Source organism: Doryrhamphus excisus, chromosome 14 (assembly GCF_030265055.1).
Source record: "Doryrhamphus excisus isolate RoL2022-K1 chromosome 14, RoL_Dexc_1.0, whole genome shotgun sequence".
Taxonomy (NCBI): domain Eukaryota; kingdom Metazoa; phylum Chordata; class Actinopteri; order Syngnathiformes; family Syngnathidae; genus Doryrhamphus; species Doryrhamphus excisus.
Window position 1 is genome coordinate 19,802,428 of NC_080479.1, and position 21,493 is coordinate 19,823,920.

The 21,493-nt window shown below is 45.8% G+C and overlaps 1 protein-coding gene across 1 annotated transcript; it reads right to left on the bottom strand.

The window, feature by feature from the left end:
* Window positions 1-1,545: 1,545 nt before the first annotated feature.
* Window positions 1,546-17,387, bottom strand: LOC131101915 (elongator complex protein 2-like). Its single transcript, XM_058047322.1, has 22 exons — window positions 17,251-17,387; window positions 16,585-16,663; window positions 16,336-16,406; window positions 16,123-16,270; window positions 15,954-16,031; window positions 15,707-15,771; window positions 15,571-15,637; window positions 14,929-15,114; window positions 14,754-14,849; window positions 14,556-14,656; window positions 6,628-6,759; window positions 6,390-6,539; window positions 6,118-6,309; window positions 5,969-6,038; window positions 5,805-5,900; window positions 5,033-5,090; window positions 4,233-4,305; window positions 3,982-4,168; window positions 3,791-3,906; window positions 3,591-3,724; window positions 2,102-2,215; window positions 1,546-1,963 (listed from the first exon to the last, which is right to left on the bottom strand). Exons 1-22 carry the CDS (start codon window positions 17,380-17,382, stop codon window positions 1,822-1,824), a joined length of 2,487 nt encoding a protein of 828 aa, XP_057903305.1. The 5' UTR covers window positions 17,383-17,387; the 3' UTR covers window positions 1,546-1,821.
* Window positions 17,388-21,493: the final 4,106 nt, after the last annotated feature.

Below are 21,493 nucleotides of genomic sequence, written 5' to 3' on the forward strand. Positions count from 1 at the left end.
TTCTCATGCTCTTGAATGACAAAGTGTCTCCAAACTTTTGACAAAAACATGCTAGTACTAGAGAACGGTACATACTTCGTACTTAGTTTATATTGTCTAAATATATCTTATTTTGTTTAAAAAATATCCAGTCAAAAGATTGAAGGCACGTTGTCATTCAAAAGCATGAGAAAGTGTCTCCAAACTTTTGACTGGATATAAACAAAATACGACGACATGCTAGTACCAAAGAACGGTACATACAGTACTTAGTCCAGTCGAAAGTTTAGAGACACTTTCTCATGCTCTTGAATGACAAAGTGTCTCCAAACTTTTGCCTGGATATTTTTTTAATAAAATACAAGAACATGCTAGTATTAGAGAACGATACATACTTAGTACTTAGACACTTTCTCATGCTCTTGAATGACAACGTGTCTCCAAACTTTTGACAAAAATATGCCAGTACTAGAGAACGGTGCATACTTCGTCCAGTCAAAAGTTTAGAGACACTTGAGACACTCTTGAATGACAAAGTGTCTCCAAACTTTTGACTGGATATTTTTTAAATAAAATATTAAAATATGCCAGTACTAGAGAACGGTACATACTTAGTACTTAGTCCAGTCAAAAGTTTAGAGACACTTTCTCATGCTCTTGAATGACAGCATGTCTACAAACTTTTGACAAAAATATGCCAGTACTAGACAACGGTACATACTTACACCGGTCAAAAGTTTAGAGACACTTTCTCATGCTCTTGAATGACAAAGTGTCTCCAAACTTTTGAAACATTTTTTAAATAAAATATTAAAATATGCCAGTACTAGAGAACGGTACATACTTAGTTCTGGTATTTTATTTAAAAAATATCCAGCCAAAAGTTTAAAGACACTTTCACATGCTCTTGAATGACAAAGTGTCTCCAAACTTTTGGCTGGATATTTTTTTAAATAAAATACCAGAACATGCTAGTATTAGAGAACGGTACATACTTAGTACTTAGACACTTTGTCATGCTCTTGAATGACAAAAATATACAACTGCATCAAGTGCCTCCAATGTTTTGATAGTATATTTCAAGCAGATAAGTACTAGCACAAATACCAGTGTTGGAGAACTATATTTTTGTATATAATGTCATAGAAATTGGGCTAGTGTACCTAATGAAGTGACCAAGCAGGAGGCCCGAGTAGGGCGTGCTAACAGGACACACTCTCCTCTGATTTCATATTAAAGATTAAAACGCTGCCTCTCCAAGACCTCTCAGACGTCTTCTAATCCTTCCTCAGCGCCCGTTGAGCCCATCTCATCAAGACCGCCGCCCAAGGACGCCCCCCCCCCCGCCCCCCTCCCCCAACAGCAACAGCATTAGCATGCTGATGGTCACGACCGTGTTGACGGAAGGCGAGGACCATCACTCCACTTTTAAAAATGGCGGCCATTCCTTATAATGGCTTTACGCTCCTGCTCGGGAAATCTCTTTGACATACGGTCCAAACGTCCCAAAAGCTGGAGGTGGTCAGGCGCGCCCCCGTCCCCACCCTCCCCCCCCCCCTTCCCCCGACGTGCTTAGCGAAGAGTTACGAGCGGCAGTTAGCCGTTAGTCTCTCCCGCTCGTACATTAACCGCCAAAGCGCCAGTGGATCTACTCCCGCAGAACGTCCTTCAGCAGAAAGGCTGTAATTTCCCAGCGTTTCATGAACGCACCCAAGTTTCATAGACAAAGTTGAGCAGCGGAGGACAGGACAAGATAGTCCATAGAAAACTTGTCCTTTATTGTCCTCATAATTAAAAAAAAAAAGACATGATTGCACCTTTAGATGATGACAGCAGGTGGCGCTAGAGGGCGTCTTCCTTGATGCTGAAGATCTTTACGGCGTGGTCGGCGCCGGCGCTGGCCAGCTGGACGCAGGACGTCGCCTCCTCGTCCTCCGCTATCGGCCTCCATCGCAGCCTCTTGACGGCCAGAGTGTGACTTTGTCTGTCGGACGCCATGTGGTCAAGGTCAAGTCCACTACTACTAGTACTACTACTACTACTACTACTGTACATCCATACTACATGTTGGAAGTACAAATAGGGGGCCTGAGGTAAACACGGCAGCTTCCCAGAAGGATACGATGCGTCGGTTTCTCCCAGGCGGATCCAGTCCTGCCCCCCGTCAGCCGGTCCGCCAGGCGTCCACCCGTACAAGAGTACCTTCCCACTCTCCACACCCACTGCCACCATCAACCTACGGAACCAAACCATCAACCAAGAGAGGAATCACAACTATTCCCATTATTACTGCATTTGGTGTAGTACATGACAACCACACGCTGGGAAAAAGTACAGGCAGAAAAGTAGTACTGGTGGCAGTACAAGTTGTATTAGCAGTTCAAATGGTAGCAACGATAGCAGCAGTACTACAATTAGCAGTAGTTGTACTCGTAATGAAAGACTGAATTAGCAGTGGTAGTACTCACAATCATAACTGCAGGACCAGATGGAAGTATTACCACTATTAGTTGTAATTGATGTAGTAGTGCTATTAGATATATTCAGTATCATTTTGGTAGTACGATTGGGATTAGCTGTAGTAGTAGTACGAGACACACTAAAAGTGGCAGTAGCAGTTGTACTACTAGAATTTGTAGTTGTTAGAGTAGGCATAGTAGTAGTATTTGATAGTAAATAAAAAAGATAATAATGGATAGCAACAGTAGTAGTATACCATATGTAGTACTAGTAGTGATAGCAGTAGCAATCACAGTTACACACAGAAGTATTAGTAGTTGTACTAGTAGTTACTTTTGAAGCTATAGTAGTACTAGTAGTTGCTTTTGTAGATATAGTAGTACTAGTAGTTGCTTTTGTAGATATAGTAGTACTAGTAGTTGCTTTTGTAGATATAGTAGTACTAGTAGTTGCTTTTGAAGCTATAGTAGTACTAGTAGTTGCTTTTGTAGATATAGTAGTACTAGTAGTTGCTTTTGAAGCTATAGTAGTACTAGTAGTTGCTTTTGTAGATATAGTAGTACTAGTAGTTGCTTTTGAAGCTATAGTAGTACTAGTAGTTGCTTTTGTAGATATAGTAGTACTAGTAGTTGCTTTTGAAGCTATAGTAGTACTAGTAGTTGCTTTTGTAGATATAGTAGTACTAGTAGTTGCTTTTGAAGCTATAGTAGTACTAGTAGTTGCTTTTGTAGATATAGTAGTACTAGTAGTTGCTTTTGAAGCTATAGTAGTACTAGTAGTTGCTTTTGTAGATATAGTAGTACTAGTAGTTGCTTTTGAAGCTATAGTAGTACTAGTAGTTGCTTTTGAAGCTATAGTAGTACTAGTAGTTGCTTTTGTAGATATAGTAGTACTAGTAGTTGCTTTTGAAGCTATAGTAGTACTAGTAGTTGCTTTTGTAGATATAGTAGTACTAGTAGTTGCTTTTGAAGCTATAGTAGTACTAGTAGTTGCTTTTGTAGATATAGTAGTATTACCATACTGTAGTAGCTAGAAGTAGTAGTCGTGTTGGTGGTAATAGCAGCTGCTGACACAGAAGCAAAAGTACTAGTAGTACTACAAGTAGTCGTAGTAGTATTGTGTGTAGTACTGTAAAAAAAAAAAAAGAGTACCTGTCATGGGAGCAGCGTTGAGGGCAGAAAGCGACGGCGGTGGCGGAGTCGCCCACATCCAAGATGGAGGAACACGGCGTCATGTGAGGAGAATCCCCAGAGCGGTCGGTGGTACACGGTCCCCATACTATCACCTGTACAAATACATACACATGAATACTACGAGTACTACTAGTACTAGCAGGCCAAACTGGCGTCACCTTCTTGTCCCGACTGGACGTGACAAAGTAGCGACTGTCGTGAGTCCAGTCACATGACCAGATGATGCGTGTGTGCACGGCCGTGTCCTTGGTGGTGTGGGCGTGCAGGGAAAACTCTGCACGAGAACAAAGATGGCGGCGGTGAAAACGAGCACGGCGGGCGTAGCGGTCGCACGGTGACGGCGTCTCACCCGCGGAGGAGGCGGGGTCCCGCCGCCACAGCGACCAGGTGCGGTCTCTGGAGACGGCGAGCAGGAAGCGCGAGTCCGGGGAGAAGGACATCTGTGTGACGGTGAGGGCGTGGCACGGCAGCGCCTGCAGCCGACGCCAGGTGGCGGCGCTCCACAGCAGCACGGACGCGTGCTCCGCCTTGGACGCCTGCGAGACGGAGACCGGGGAGATGAGATTTATCGCCGCGCTGGAAGCTCGCTCCGTGGCTCACCTTGCACGCCGACGCCACCACCGTCCTGGCGCTGTCGGACGCCAGGCAGAACATCTCGAAGCCGTGGCCGTACCTGGAGGACGAGGAGAAGAAGGCGGTACCGATGAGGGTAAAAGGACGCCATTATTAAGGTAACATCAACTCCTTTTTCGATGCAGTTTTGGAGTCCAAATATGTCATGTTTACGGCAAAATGGCTTGTAAACACAATTAACATTGGCTCCAAAATGGAGGCAATATATTCCGCGTATTATGTGTGTGTGTGTGTGTGTGTGTGTGTGTGTGTGTGTGTGCAGAGTGGCAGGAAGTGGGATGATGAAAAGGAAGCAAGAGCATCATTTTCACAAGCAATTAAGCCTCGGGGCCCAAAGCAAACAAACAATTCCATCTTGCCGCATTGGAAACCTTTAAAAAGGGGGAGAGAGAAAGAAAAAAAAAACAAAAAAAAAAAGAGTCCTGATTCATTTTGATGTGGCCTCAGAGAACGTTACTTAAAAGACAAACATTTGCCGTGTGTTTTTTTTTTTTTTTTGGCGCATGGAGGTTGTTGCTAAATGCGCAGCGCCAGGTGGCCCGATGCAAAGCTGCTACACCGCTACTACACATAGCAGTACTACTAGTAGCAGTACTAGTCGCTGCGGTGTTTTGACAGGACCGGGATGTATCTGTGGCCGTGTAGCAGTAACGACATCCTCGAGTTCTTTCGCCGCTATGCTTTTTTTTTTAAGCGCATCGAAACCTGAATTGAAACGTTCACATTGACGGCAATAAAATTAGTATCACGTTTCCGTGGATACTCACAGCTTCTGGACCTCGGGCCAGAGTGTGTTCTGGAGCAGGTGGTCTTCCGGTGGAGGCTCTGCATATCGGTAATAGTATGTTAGCATCACATAGCTACAGCATGCTAATGTTTGTGTCCTCGCTGTACAATAGAATCATGTAGGACAGAGGTGGGCAAACTACGGCCCGGGGGCCACATCCGGCCCGCCAAGTGTTTGAATACGGCCCGCCCAATCTTTCAAAAGTATTTAATTTAAACTCAACTCAAAAGGGACACAGGCACATAATAATAATAAAAATTAAAATAATTATTATTATATTATTATTATAACTATTATGATTATTATATTTATTATATTAAAGCTAATTATTATATGAATTATATATAATAATATTGTTATATTTGCATATTAAACATAATAATAAAATAATTATTATTTTAATTTTATTTTAATTATTATAATATTTTATTATTTTTTTTTAAATATTTAAATATAAATATAAAATAATAAATAATAATAGCAGATTGCATGACAATTTTACAGATACAATAATACCAGGTGGACTGTTACGTGTAAAATATATAGTCTGCCCCCCCCCCCCGGAAATTTTGTTATATCAATGCGGCCCGCGAGTCAAAAAGTTTGCCCACCCCTGATGTAGGACCTTTTAGCTCCGCCTCCTGCATGTCCACATGCCATTTACTTAGCCCCACCCCCCTACCATATAAGGAGCCGACCAAATACACGGAAAGAGACCAGCTCCAGTAGTTTCAAGCGTGATGTTTACCTACCGGTCATGTTGACGGGATGGAAGTAGGACTCCTGGTATTGGTCGGAGACGCTGCTGATCCGCTCCTGGTCTCCTTGGGTCCTGGACGCGAGGTCACCTGACGTTTTAAGAAGCGAATTCACGTCAAATGTGACAAGAAAGATTGAAAGTCGAGAGCTTCTGTACCTTGAAAGACCGCCTTGTTGGACAAACCCAGAGCAGGGGTGCTGGCCCCTTCAGGCAGACCCGCACAGTTCTGACGTGAACATAGAACATTCAAAACAGTGTACTGACACCGTGTCATGTGACTACCACCCCGCCCCCCCCAGGCTCACACTCGATGCAAGCAGCTTCTCCTTGGAGTTCCCGGAGATGTTAGCAAAGTTTTCCACAAAGTTCCGCGGCGCCTGGAAGACCCGCAGGACCTTCTCGTCGGCGCCGGACACAAACTGGAACCTCCCGACCATGGCCAGGCACTGCATGTCGTAGCCGTGGATCTGCGGACGAGAGATCTCGTGCCAGGTGGCCTGCAGGGGGGGCCGGTGTGAAGTTGGTGAGATCTCATGGGAGATGTTCCTCACACGTTCTTTGCTCGTTGCTTCCTTACCGTCTTGCTGTCCTTCCTCCTCCAGCGAGTGAAGAGTCTGGTGGTCTGGTCTGAGCCCACGCTGAGGAGGAATTCCCCCTCGGGGTCCCAGCTCAGGTCCTGGACCGCATCAAAGTGACCTGACAGGACGATGCCAGGCCTCCACTCCCCCTGGAAAACATTGTAAGGATTCCTTATCTCGTGTGCTGCTGTTACCATGGTAACCCAATAGAACACACTCATGGTCTGGCGTACTCACATGTTCCTGCTGGTCCCTGCACCAGAGGTGGAGCGCTCCATGGAAGGCATGAGCCAGGATCATGGACCCGTCCGGACTCATCTGGCAACCGTAAAAGCCCAAAGTGTTGCCACCCACCTCGCCGACGCGTACCTGAGGGACAAACCAGTCGGTGTTTCGCACATCGCCGCTTAAGGTGAATTGCACCCGCAAGGCCAGATCTATTTACGCTTTGCAACTTTGGCCCGCCGCCCACGGACCAGCGTTATCTCCTCCATCTTTAATTAGCTTATGAACACGCCAGGCTGCCAAGGAAAGGAGATAAAAGCTCAATTTCACGTCCACAAAGATAAGACGCGCGGCGGCGGCATCTTGTTGAGGTGCAAGTGATCCAAGTCGGACGTTCTACGTCCAAAAATGTCCTCATTTTTTAAACATCATTTGGGCGGAAATGTGTCAAAACGTGCTCTCCTACTCCGTGGCCCAAATTTGATCTGATAAACGTCACCAAATTTCACACATTTTACTTTTTATTTTTATTTTGGGGGGAAAAGAAACTTATTTTGTTTGATTTCTCTGAAAACTAAACTAAAACTACCCTTACTTCCTCCTTCGTATTCCTTATTTTTCCCTCATTTAGGGAGGACATTCCCTAATTTTCCCTATTTTTTTCTGAATAATTTCCAACATTTTGCCATTTTTTTTTTTTTTTTTTTTTTTTTAAATGGGGGGGAATTTTCCTTTTAATTTTCCCTTAATTTTTTTCCTGGGAAATTTTTCTCTTATTTTGCCAATTTTTTTCTGACAAATTTCCCTTGTTTTCTGGCCCTTAAAAAAAAAAATGTCCCCACATTTTCCTGAAAAATGTGTCTTCTTTCCCCTTACTGTCCCTGAAAATTATTACATTTTCAGATATGGGGGGGTGGATTTTTTTCCATTTTCTGGAAAAATTCTCTAATTTAATGCTAACGTGAGCAAAACCTTACTGACTTAGCAACCAACTGTCCGTACGTCCAAGAGCGCTTCTGAACCGCTAATAAAACCCAAACCCACAGGGGGCGCCACTAATGTAAACAAGCCCCCATCTAAAAGTCAAGCGATGGACAGGAAATGAAGCGGAAAAAAAAGAAGGACTTCCAGGAAAAACTAATGACTGCCATGGCGGCGCTTCTCCGGCGGTCGTGTCGGGGGCGTGCAAGGCGGGGCCTGGAGGGAGACGCAACATTAAGCAGATTGATTTTAACGTTCGGCACATAGCGGCTGGCTGTAAATCACACGGGGGTGGGGGGGGGGCAAAAACAACGGGGGCCAAACTGTGTCATACGTCTTGTTTACGAGGAGGAGAACAACACGGACATGGGATGGTGGGCGGCGCCAGGAAGAACCAAGCAGGAAGTTGTATATTATTCTTTGGAGGGTGGAAGGGGGGGGGGGGGGTGATTTGGATTTTTTGTGTGTGTGTCCCCATCTTCCCCCAGATGTTAATTACGTCTCGTTAGTAAGACGCTGACAAGGTTAACCAATCAATCTGATCGGCATGAGTCCTCATCGGGACAGTGGCGGGATCGCTTAACGCCGCTGAAAATCTTGAAGGCCTCTTTTTCAAGCGTGGGGAGGGAGATGGGGGGGGGGGGACACCCAGGAAGAGCGCTGACGAGGCCTTTCATCGTCCTTTGCTTGTAAAGACACAAAATGCTAATTCCAGTTCAATTCGCTGGCACGTCTTTGATGCACGCCGTGTGCGTGCATGTGTGTGTGCGCGAGGTTAAGCTCGCGGTGTAGATGAGCTAGCAGTCGGTTCAAAGCGTTTGGCTCTCGTTTGAGGCGTGTGTGTGTGCGCGTGTGACGCACTATGGCTTTAAAAAGAAGCCCACACGGAGGAGCAGAAAGATGGCCCACACCTGACTAAACTTCAAACGCCTGGAAAATCATTTTCCTCTCCGTCGACCACCTTTTGTGGGAATAACACGTTGCGGCGGCGGCGGCGGTGCCGTGGCTTCGGGCGCTAATCGTGCATCGTGCCAAGGATGGGGTTGGGCGGGGTAGGCGAAGGTGCAGAAATGTCATTGATGAGATGAATCTAATTAAGAAGCAATTCACCGAAGCACCGCCACCAGCCCAGCATCTCACTCGGTGATGTCACCCACGTCGTGCCACGACCCTCTAATGAGGAGCGGTCATATGACTTGGTCAGCTGACGTGAGGCCCCCTCCTGATTGGCTGTGGTTGCCGCAAGGGTACCCTATCAACAAGCGCCATGCTCACAACCCCTTTTTTTGAAATCAAACCTAAAGAAAGCAACGTTGCGGTAAGCTTTTCCTTTTACCAGCCACGTCTGCGGACGCTACATGTGTATGGAATATGAAATTTGAAATGTAATTGTTTGGAATGTTTACCGGTACATTTTGTAGATCTTGACTGACATGTTGACGCCTGTTTCTGGCCTGTACAGGTCAGGTTTTTTTTATAGACGGCTTTGGTTCGGAACCAAACAAGGAAGCCTTCAGAAGTGGCAGCGAACGGGTAGGACTGTCTTTCCTTTTGACTCTCAGTGGGTAGTGGGCTAAAGGGTGGAGGGGGCTAAAGGATGAGGATGAGGAGCATTCCTCCACGGTGGAGTTCCTCAATCCACCGTTACACCAGAGACTCATCAAAGTGTTACACCAGCTACTTGACAAAGATTGCTGTGATCCTCTGTTTTGTGAATATTTGCTTTTGTTTGTCATTTTGTTCACCTTACCCCCCCCCATTTACAATATATATTTTCACAGAAAAGCACCTGTGGTCCTGTGTTTCAGTCACACCGGTTCAGACTCTAAAGAACTATTCTTCTGCATTCAGTCAGATAGCCCTAAAATACACGAACAAATGAGCTGGTACACTTGGAATGGTTGGATTCGTACCCGACAACACTGTTTGCCCCAAGAAACGTCCGCCCTCCTGTCAAAGTTTACCACAAACAATCCTTCATTGTCTGGAAAATGTATCCTATTTTCGCTCATTTTTCCAAAAAAAAATGTCGCCTTACTTCCCCATCATATTTCTGGAAAATCTCACCTAATTATCCGTCATCATTTTTCTAGTGAATTTTTAAACACTGACGGGAATTATTGGACGTGTTTAACAAAACAAAGTGACGTCATCGCCAATGCAGGGAACTATCATTTCTGCGTTAACCAAATTGGCCAATAACAACAGAATCCACAGTTAAATGCCGAATATCTCGCTGAAATTGATAGTGGGAATGAAACACTCGAAGCGCAACGTCAACGTGAGGACCGCTCATTGATAGCGGCGTGTCGTCACAAACACGAACCAACTAAATACGCCTTGACATCAAGCGAAAAACATCTGCCAAGTTGGCGAAAAAAACTTTGAAACCCTTCCGTGTCGGCGAGTGTGAGCTCGGGTACGGTACAGCAATAGCCGGTGTAAGCTAGCACAGTGGGTGGATCTGCCCAAGTGTTTGCTAAACGCGGGAAGTCCCACAGACAAACCTGTCATGACCGTATTTCAACTACCCATGTGTCAAGATTGTCCGACTAAATTAGAATGTGGGATTCGGCAATAGTCCAGAAGTCGTCGGGAGCGCTTGGGAGTGGGACCAATCACAGTGCAGCGGGTTTGCCCAAAGGCGGGCCCTGGTGTCATAAATTAACACGGAGCGTCTTGGAAATATAGCTGGAATAGGTGCAGATTCTGGAAGATCTAGAACAGGGGTCAGCAACCTACGGCTCCAGAGCCGCATGTGGCTCTTCAGCCTCTTTGTTGTGGCTCCCTTTGCAATGCTCAAATATTTGTTTTAACACCCAAATGAGGAAAATATGCATCTTTGTAATTACTTTTGAAAAAAATGGGACTTTCTGTGAGACCGTATACTAGCAAGAGTACTTGATCAACTCCGCTTTTTCTCCTCTGAACTACTTTGATACCCCAAAATTCCCTTCAAATCTGGCAGTCAATCAAAATCTTGGGAGACTCGCAATTTGCTCTGGATGTGAGCATGTTGCTACACATTTCTTGCACGGGGAGAACATGCAAACTCCACACAGAGATAGCCGAGGGTGGGATTGAACTCGGGTCTCCTAGCTGTGAGGTCTGCGCGCTAACCACTCGACCGCTATGCAGCCCCTATATTCTGCTGTTAAATTATGTTTCACGGCTCCATTCTATTTTTCTTCAGTGAGCGAGGGGGTAAAATGGCTCTTTTGATAGTAAAGGTTGCCGACCCCTGATCTAGAAAGTTAGCATGTGTAGCATAGGAGTCCACACTCTGTCTGCCCATTTTCTAATTGCATACCGATTCCAAATAGCCAACGACACACCAGTAGACAAAACCCTATTTACCAAATATCAGATAGCAGTGGTAAGAAAAACAAAGATGTTATCGCCCCCCCCCCCCCCCCCGCACCCCCCAACTCACCGTCCTTCATTAACCTAATAAACAATACTAATATCAGTCAAACCAGATTGATGAGATTGCAGATACCACAACCTCCCTCCTGCGGGAAGGTCAACTGCCGCCCCGTTAAAAGTGAAGAAGAGGAAGCCAGAGAAATGTGTCCCATGGTGCGATTGCCGTAGCCGTGAAACACAAACACGAGAGAGGAAACGGCGTTCCACCCACCCACCCGCTCGCCAGAAAATTAGGACAGCGAGCCTTAACAATGACAGAAAGGCCTCGTGTGATGCCACGGCGGCTTACTACTCACGTTTAATTGGACAAACAAAAAATAAGCACAACTTCCTCTTCAGCACGATGGCGAGGGAGGGTTGGCTAATTGTCGTAGCGCCGTCGACCCCCATCCATCGCTACCGCGCTTGGCGGCGGTGATTTCATGCCTTAGACGCGAAGTACCGGTGACTACAGAGCAGGGGGTGTCAAACATGCGGCCCGCGGGCCAGATCAGGACCACAAATTTTGATTTTGTAAAGCAGAGGTAGGGAACCTATGGCTCGGGAGCCAGGTAGGGCTCTTTTGATGACTGTATCTGGCTCTCAAGCATTTACCACAATAAAAATGTATTTTTGCTAACATTTTAAAGTAAACATCACAGAAATCACTGTTAAAAATATTAAAAATCAAAACTTTCTTATGCATTTTAATCCGGCCATCTATTTTCTACTGCAATACGGTCGACCATATCCATCTTTCCTGATGATATTTTCCAGGTCAAACACCAAAACTCGATTATTACTGGGTAATGCGGTAGTCTACCTCGGTCATTAAGATGTCAAAAAAACATGTAAATGTAAACTTTCCTCCTTTAGTCAAATAGTCGCCTAGCTAAAGCTGCAGAACCAAGCCTTCTGGCAAAGATGGCCAAAAGAATTAAATATACGGAGTACGGTGCAAAACCATGCAGCAGCAGAAGTTGCATTAATGGCAGCAAGTATTTGATTTATTATTAGACACTGCACTGCTCACGAAAGTGTGCTGGCCACACCCCCTTGGCGTGGGGTGGTGTTCCTGGTCTACGTAATTAGAGCCCATTATATCTAAAACTGTTGGTCTTACATAAAAATGCACACATTTTATTGCATTCAATGTTTAAAAAAATGTATATGGCTCTCACAGATACACATTTTAAAATATCTGGTCTTCATGGCTCTTGTAGCCAAAAAGGTTCCCGACCCCTGTTGTAAAGCATAAAAATAAGCTGAATTTTTGATACAATTAGCTGCTGTTCTAATTACGACCACTGGATGGCGCTAGGCGATAGTAATTGCTTTTAGCAAGCTTGTGTTTTTTTTACCCGCGTTGTCCATTACGGTGGTGTGTTGACAGAATATGACCTTCAGGCCGAAAAATATGACAGCAGAGAAGATGGAAGGTGAATGAACTGTGGGCGCATCTGAAGGAACAGCGGTCTGTGTTTACCCACAACCGCGTGGAAGCTAACAGGGTTAGCTTGTGTGGTTGCGTGTTCGCTCCGTAGGTGTACTTCCACCAGGTTGTATTTTACGGCTTTGATGTAAGGAAGGTTTGAGTGCCCGGTGACCACGTGGAGGTCACGTGAGTGACAGAAATACGAGAAGCGCGTTTATTTTTTAATGTAGCTCGTCTTCGTCATGAATGCACATATAATCCATAATGTACGAACAAAAAACGTGTATATCTCTTCATGATCGGTAATCGTCTATTTGCTCTTCCTGCTCCGCCCCCCCCAAGAAGCCGAGCGGTGCCTCGTTCGCGTACGCGGTGAAACCGGCAAGTTTAAAAATGTCTTGTGTGGCGTCGTGCACCGCCTCCTCCGCTTTCTTAGGTCTTCCTCATCTCGCCTCCGTTTCAGTTTGCGTCTAAAAAAAGGCTGACGGATGATTTGCCCGTTTTGCCGTCGCTGGATGTTGGCATGAATCACCAACCTCACACAGACGTCTTACAGATCACTCACACACGTACGCAGTAAACAGAGAGGAAAGATGAATAATTAATATTGCAACTTCTGATCCAGTCATGTGTTATCGTCTCCTGGTTTATGCCCCACCCACTACGGGTATGGATGAAGAGATACAGATAGCGGTGTTCTAGCTCGTCTCCGGTAGCGACTGACCAACAACAGTTTTTGGTCCGTCAACTCTTCTGAACTAGCCTCTACTACAGGGGTGCTCATTAAGTCGATCGCGATCTACCGGTCGATCGCTGGTCAATCGCGGCGTGACTTAAAAAAAATATCATCCCAGCATCAATGCCGTCACTTGATTGACATACAGGGCAGCCATTCAGATGACAACTGAATGTTGCCCTTCGGGCGACCAATCAAATCAAACAACGTCTCTAAGTGCAGCAGAACTTACGATGTCAGCCTATCATCCATCCCCGTTACTTGATTGACATACAGGACAACCAGTCAGATGACAACTGAATTTTGACCTTTAGGTCACCGCTCATGCGTAAACAACGATGCAAAGTGCTAAGCTAGTCGGCGAATTGCGTTAGATTTTAAGCCCTCGCTAAAGTTTATGGTCACTAAAATGAGTGAAGGAGCTGGACCAAGTAAAAAGGCAAAAACTGGACCAAGTAAAAAGGCAAAAAACATATCACTTCCATACGGATATGGAATATTATACGGATATTATGATACGGATATTATCCATGACTGATAAACATTTGGAAGTGTGCTTGAGGCTGGCTATCAGCAGCTACTGTCCGGACTATGCATCCCTGGCTGGTTCAATTCAGTGCAAGTCATCAAAGTAAACTCAGGTAATTACAAAAAATGTTAATAGTTAATTATGTGTGTTTTGCAATATTGGCTCATTTGGTTATGTAAGGTACATCAACATACATTGTACGTACAAATAATCCTCAATACATTTGAAAATAAATAGATGTTTTGCATTTTTGTAGTGGGTAGATCATTTTGACTCGCTCATTTTAAAAGTAGCTCGCATGCTGAAAAAGTGTGAGCACCCCTGGTCTACTATTTCCTCCTCAACTTCCAAGCGAGCGCATTGCCGTGTGGGGGTTTATGTTCTGGGTGGTTCCTCGCCTAACTTCATGTCCACCAGAGTTTGAGTTCTCAATTCATTTTGCGCAGAAATGCAACAAAAAAAAAAAAACGCTGAGCTAAGTTTTAATTGAGCCGTCTCGCATGAGGTCCACCTTGACACTTGTGGGTGAGACTGGCATCAAAATGCTAATGCTGTGGGGGCAGGCGGCCAGGGAGGACAGCTAGACTTTGGTCGCCATCCACGCTTGTGTTAAATTTAGCCCCCCGTTCTGGCACAGCAGCAGATGTCGGGAGCTGGGAGAGACGAGGTGGCGGGAGGAGGGGAAGGCTGGTGACGTTGGAGAGGAAGACAGTGGGGGGGGGCAGACCCATCCTGGGCCTTATGTGTTTGTTAATAAGTGTGAGTGAATGATGGAGGAGGCCGACCTGAGCGTGCCTCCACGGCCGCATGGACGGCGCTAAAGGGAGAGCCGGCGTGTGTCTGCATGGACTCACCTGCTCCACCCACACCCCGGACCCCTCCTCGGGAGCCCAGACGATCATGGTTTTGTCCATGGAGGCTGAGAGAAGCCTGAGAGGCTGTTGCAGTTTGCCACCTGCAGGGGGAGACAAAAAGACAAAGTCCACGTTCATTAGGTTTCGATGTTGTCCATGTCTCGTAAGCGAGCGGCTGCATATTCAAACGTGGGTTACCCGCGTAAGATGGAGGCTGCCAGTGGACTCCGTAGACGCGGTTCTCGTGGCCTGCCAGGACCGTCTCCAGAGACACGGCGAAGACGGAGGGCACATCTGTTAGCAGAGGCGGGGGACACGTTGACAAAAGTAAAGCGCCGCCATCTTTGCCTTAATCACGATGCTCTGCACTCGCCTCTCTCCTCCTCATCCTCCACTTGGAAAATGTCCTCTTTCATTTTGATGACGCTGTCGGCATCCTCCTCCTCCTCGTCCTCCTCCTCCTCGGTGGAGGTTCGGGCATCCTTCCCGGACTTGGCGCACAGCCGCCACACTCGGATGAGACAGTCCTGCGAGCAGCTGGCCAACAGCAGCTCACCACCTGCACCCGCCGCAGACGCACGTTTGCTCGTAGATGACCACAATGTATCCCACCGGGATGCACGAGAGACACATATGTTGTGTAAAAGCGAAATGAACAGCAGTGTTGTGGCCCGCCACAAATAAATAAATGCATGGGAACCACCGAGGAGCTCACACTTGGACGTGACACGCTGCCTGGTTACTGCAGTAATAAATACACTCCAGACGGTGGTTAGCAAAAAACACGCGCCGCTGTCTCCGAGCGTGAGCGATGGCCACATGTGACGAACAACGGGGTGGGGGGGGGGAAACTGACACTGGCAACACCTCACTGCCGCCACGAGATGGAGCGAGGAGGTCTTTATGATGTGGTCACCACGTGAATGTAATGTTTGTTTGGGCGCGCTGACCCCAAACGCACAGCGTTTGTAACGGTCTGGAGCGTAAAACTCACACAAACGAGTCAAAATCTCACCTACGGACGTCCAGGCGACACCTCGAACCCAGTCCTCGTGTCCTTGTAGCGTCATGACTCTTCTCAGCTTCAGTGGGAAAAATCAAAACGTTGCTATGCAGTTTATGAGCTTTACGGCATGAACGAGTCGGCTTACCTGATCGCGGGACTGCACGTACAGGTGAACCCGGGAGTCGTCGCCCCCGCAGGCCAGCACAGGAACTGCAGGAGACAGAGCGGGAGAGGAAGAAGTTTGACTTGCAGCAGGCGGCGCATGTTCTCCCCCCCCCACTCGACAAAAGACTTGTGAGGAATGTGCAAGGGCCCTCCGGCGTGTCGTGCAGGTGCACGTTGATATGGATGACAAGTAGGGAAAAATAATGAGCGTCAATGGAGGAAAGTACCTTTGGTGCCTGGCAGCAGGGCCAGGGAGACATCCATCACGAAGCCACTGCCAAATGACAGCGTGTGGAGGCACTCAGCTGGAGGAAAGACACCGAAATAACATTACACTTGAAAATGTGTCATTTCAGAACAGTGTGTACACATACGGCAAGGCACTGGATCTCATACCCTGCTCGGCATCACTGCAGCGCCACAGTCTGACAGTGGAGTCTGATGCCGCCGACACCACCAGGATGCGCGCGTCCGCATGCGTGTAGAGCGCATCCACGGCGCAAATTGGACCCGTGTGGCCTTTACATTCCACCAGCTGCACAAACTGCACAGTTTGGCTTTAGTAGTAACTCTTAAGGGCAAAGAAACGGCGACCCGAGAGACCCTTACCTTTCCATTTTTAGCCGCCCAGATGAGGAGACGGCCGTCTGAGCCTCCCGAGACCAAGTGGCTCTCAGGAGCTGCGGTTTGAATCGCAATAGAATATGTTACATTTCTAATGGGCTCAATCTTATCTTGCGGTGAGGTCTACAACAGCGGTGCATGAGTGCCCCCTGGTGGGAGGCTGCGGTATTACTCGTTAACCGCCACATCCTGCTGCCAAATATATGCCAAATGCCAAATAAATACCATACTCACCGGAATTCTCTCTATGGACCCACTGGACTGCATTTACTCGATGTGTGTGTCCATTCAGCATGCAAACAACCCTCCTTTCCTACGACAAAAACAGAAATAATCCATTTAGCATGGTAAAACGTGTAAGTTACAGAAATCGACTAAGCATAATTCTTAAATGAGTTCATGAATTTAGTTAATAAAGTATTTAATTGAAGCTTAAAAACGGGTTAAAAGATTGCACATTATTATAACGAGCTGACAAATAAGTTAATTTATTGTGTATGTTTTCGTTGTTGCCACGGCGGAACTAAAGATTGTTGTTTTGTGCTGCTAAGTGGCAGCATTAATTGAAGGACCAAGGAGGAAGTAGTACAGTCTAAGTGGGAAGCTAACAGTCACGTGGATTTCCATGACTTTAAGGACCTCTTTTTACTACCAGCAGCCAACGAGGTATATTTTTCCAAGTTGTTAATTAGTCTTTCACGATATTAAGTTTAATTTGCATATGTTTGATATGACGGGGTCATTTAGTGACACGTATGAGAAAAAAAGCTCATGTATTAAACGCCAGTTTCAAGGAACTGACCCGTGTCTGTTGTCGTAGCTACAAAATGTTTACCCCAAACGTAATTGAGATGTGGAAAAAGACAAAAAAAAGCGATGAAAAATCCCATTATTCCCTACCTGGGGGTCGTACAAAGCCACCGAGTTGCACGTCCCGAAAGCGATGGTCCCACCGCGGCTCCAAGAAACAACATTAGGGGTCCTGTTAGCGGAGCAGGCGACATGGCATGTTTGGATTATGTGCGCCGCCATCTCGACAGCTTGAAATGGAGTCACAGTGATGGCGATCGTAGTAAAACACTCGTTGGAGAACAAACGTTCCGCACCTTTTAGCTTGCTGTTCAAGTCACGAGACTACCAATAATACTGGGAATACTGTTAATAATCGTGTAGTAATATTACTGGCAATAACATTAGTAATAGTAGTAATCTAAACCTAATCTAAATTAGTTTAAATTTCTTTCACTGGGGTGCAACATGGAAAGATGTCCAGTAGGGGGCAAAATACATTCACAAAAGATAAAGCAATTAAAAGTGTAGCATTGTTACTATACTGTAAATTTCAGGTTTCTTTAAAGGGGCCATATCCTACTTTCAAAGCTTTTTATACGTATGAATATGTTTAAATGTTTGTTGTACATAATAATAAGTGTGATACCATGAGGTTGGTGTGTTTTTAAACTATCCCTGCTTTCATTTGTATACCACCCCTAAACGATGTAACCAAAAGGGAATTTGGCCAGCAATATGAATATGAAAAGTGTTTATTTTTTCAGATATAACAATTATGTATCTAAAATGGAGTATGGCAGCAACGGTTTGGGGTTTTTCGGGGGAGCTAAAGACCTTAAAGCTCTTTTGCTCTTGCCACTGCACAGATTTATGAAATTTCATTTTTTTAAAACCAACAATAATGCCCCACTTGGCTCATTTTAAAAGCCCCTGAGTAGCATAGACCGCGTTAAGAACTCGTCTGAGCCAGGTGGAATAAAAATGTGCATGCCACTTATTTAAATGTCATATTTGTTTGCATCACCAGACAAGATAACCCCTCCTATCGACATGTCACACTCCCTTTAAGTCCTCTCCAAGTGTTGACTGGGAATAATTGGTCACAGCTGAGCTATCTTCCAGTCAGGCAGCTGAGCTTGTTCCAAAATAAAGCCGCCGGGTCTTTTCAAAGTGTTGAGGCGACACTTTTGTCACAAAGTGTTCGCCAGGCGAGCGTTTGATGCGATCAAGGAGAAGATGGAGTGCATGGAAGCCTTAAGCTGAAGGATGGAGGATGACAACAAGGACAGGAGTGGAGGGATGCGGGTGGAGGAATCGATGGAGAGCAGGACGAGGAAGGGTTGTATCTGTGTTGACTTGTGTTCACGTGACAAAGACAACACGCCGTCACGGGGTGTATAGATTGCCGCCGTCTCAGTCGGGGGTCCGCCCCCTCGTGGCTCAGCCGGGACGGAACTGGCAGAGTAAGGCGGGATCTCACGTGCACGAGTGGCCCTGGAGTTGGGAGGATGGCCGCCAAACAGCTGTCAGCATGAAAGACGCTCTCTATGATGCATTTGGCGACCTCTTGAGGTAAAGTGTCCGTGTAAAACGCCAAATTGTCCATCGGTATGAATGTGAGTGTGAATGGTTGTTTGTCTATATGTGCCCTGTGATTGGCTGGCCACCAGTCCAGGGTGAAACAATAGTAATTTCCCAGCCAAACGTGAAGTGGCCAGGGTGAGAATCATCACCTCTAAGGCCAAGTCCATGGTTCCCGCCCGGAAAAGGGTGGAGTGCTGTTTCCGGGTGTGTCAATCTACATTCCTACCCTCACTTTTGGCTTTAGGTAGAGACGGAAAGGACAAGATTACGAGTACAAGCGGCCGAAATTCAGGTTTTTCTGTAGGATAGCCGGGCTCGCATTCTCCCTTTCCCTCTCAACTGGCCTGGGAACGCCTCGGGATCCGTCAGAAGGCGCTGGACTGAGTAGCTGGGGAAAAGGGATGTCTGGGCTTCCCTGCGACCCGATCTCCGATAAGTGGTAGAAGATGAATAGAAGGATTTAATTTAGAGATATACAGTAAACCTCGGATATATCGGACTCGGATATATCGGAAATTGGCTCACAACGGACAGATAAAAAAGAACCGATTTTTCTGTAATGCATTTCCAATAAAAATTCATTGCATATATCGGATTTTTTATAACGGATTTCGCCTATTTCGGACAAAATCTCCAGTCCCGTTCCAATGCATTTCCATGAAATTTCCCTGGCATATATCGGATGGCCGCATCGTGGCGCTCCGATTCACCGAATGGTGACAGGCCGCTATACGACGTCATTTGCAGCGTTTGCAGCGTTGCCTGCGCGTCCAGGTACATTGGAAACATAGTCAAGGAAGTGCCTTTTTATAACGGATAAAATCCCATTTACGCATATACCGGATATAAATCCCATATATGCGTAAAACGGACATTTCCCGGTATACGCATATAACGGATTTCGCTTATATCGGACAAAACCAGTGGGAACAATTGAATCCGATATATCCGAGGTTTACTGTACGATAATTATTGCCACGATATCAGCATAAGAATGTGATATCAGTTGATATCAGTATCGGCTTTTTTCCCGATCATTTTTAAAATGCTATATAAGACATATGTGTTCATTCCAACACAGGAGGTATGTCATGTTACACACGTCGGTGTTGGCTGGTATCTGTATCAGAAATTCAGAGATGGACAATATCGATATCGGACCCCCCTAATTTAAATTAAATAATATCATTTAGTTTGAAGTGAATGTAGTTGTTGCATGTAGTTTTACTATACTGCGTATGCACACATAAAGATAATGAAAAGCAAGCGGCTAATGTGATGATGTAAGAGCCGTCTTTTGTTGCTTTTGTTTTGCGTGTGTTTGTGTCGGAGTCGTTCAATTAGCCTGCTGCTGCCCGAGGGCGACTGCTTGGCAGACAGATGACCCGCTCCTCATTAGCCATGCTCGTTGTTTGTACATTTGGCTGCGGCGGCTACCGCGCGGCCATGTCTAAACGCTCCAAAGTCAGCAATCATCCAAAGCCAAATACCACAAAACACGTGCTGCCATCGCATAAACGCCGCCGGATCAAAAACAAAACAATAAATGAGTTAAATACCCAAAATAAAAGCACACAGAAACCCCCAAAAAAACAAGTGCATGAACGAGATGTTGCCAGTTTGACGTTAGCCAGGTAAAGTTCACGTGAAGGTGCCTGTCAGGACCGGGTAAGCCTCAAGTGTTCAAATCCGCTTTTCCCCAGCAGCAACAAAACACAAGATAGCCAAGATATGAAATATTCTTGCATAGGATGTGAAACACGGCGTTTCATGCTGGAATTATTAAAGCCGGGGAGATGCAAGGTGTGCGTTTCCCTGGCAACCCTCCCTGTCTAATCCCAGTTTCAACCGTCGACGTGAGCTCAATTTACATGTCGCTACGTGCCGGTGAAATTAAAAAAAAGAAAAAAAAAAGAATCACAGCCTTGTCTTCTGCGCTCAGCAGTTGCTGTCCCGCAATCTGCCCGAAGGACTGACGCGGACAGGCGGGGGTGAAAGTCAGCACTTCCCAAAAGAGCCTGCAAAAAGCGAGAAGCGCTTAGGGACGACACGCCATTTGCTCCCTTTGCTACCTTGTGAGGACCAGTTTTTGGTTTTTTTTTTTTAATGGATTACACAACCGATCTCCATGAGACGTTCCAACTGCAAATGAGTGCTTTTTGGAGGGCACGAGTGCTGACTGTGAGCTGGTAGAAAACACTTCATCTAATGGAGTCATAATATTTACCGAAGTCTTCATGAACGCATCACATACAGTATAAGTAGGGTTGGGATTCACATTGCCCAAATGTTTTTATTTCGATTCCTAGTTTCGATGTCCACTTAGTCGACCAGACAAAATAGCCGCCAACACCAACGAAGAAGAAGCCAAAAAGTTTGGTTTAACTTCATAAAAAAGATCATCCAGCTCAATGCAACTTGTGTAACATATTGATAACAAATATTAATAAAAAATAGCTTACACCAACATTGAGGCAGACAGAAACATGCATCGCAATCGAAATTATTTAGGAATCGGTATTGTAACGCAGAATCTGAGCCAGAATCGTTCAAACTGAAACGATGGCCAAGCTTACATGTAAGTCACAGCACCTCCTAGTGGCCTGGCATGCGTATTACATTTGAGTCGTTTCAGCAACAGGAGTTGCTTTGATCATGTCCACTTTTTGCTACGTTTTTGTCGCGTAAATGTAACCTAATCTAAATGAAAAGGTATAGAACATTCCCGAGCACGCATTTCGAACATCTCACATCATTCTGCATGAAC

What these genes read in the sequence shown, in the direction of transcription:
- LOC131101915 (XM_058047322.1), bottom strand. Translation starts at nt 17,382, where the DNA reads ATGGCGGCGCACATAATCCAAACATGCCATGTCGCCTGCTCCGCTAAC. An exon ending in ACGTGCAGTCCCGCGATCAG is followed by an intron (nt 15,638 to 15,706) that starts GTAAGCCGACTC and finishes TTCCCACTGAAG; the next exon opens with CTGAGAAGAGTCATGACGCT. An exon ending in CAACGCTGCTCCCATGACAG is followed by an intron (nt 2,216 to 3,590) that starts GTACTCTTTTTT and finishes TTGGTTCCGTAG; the next exon opens with GTTGATGGTGGCAGTGGGTG.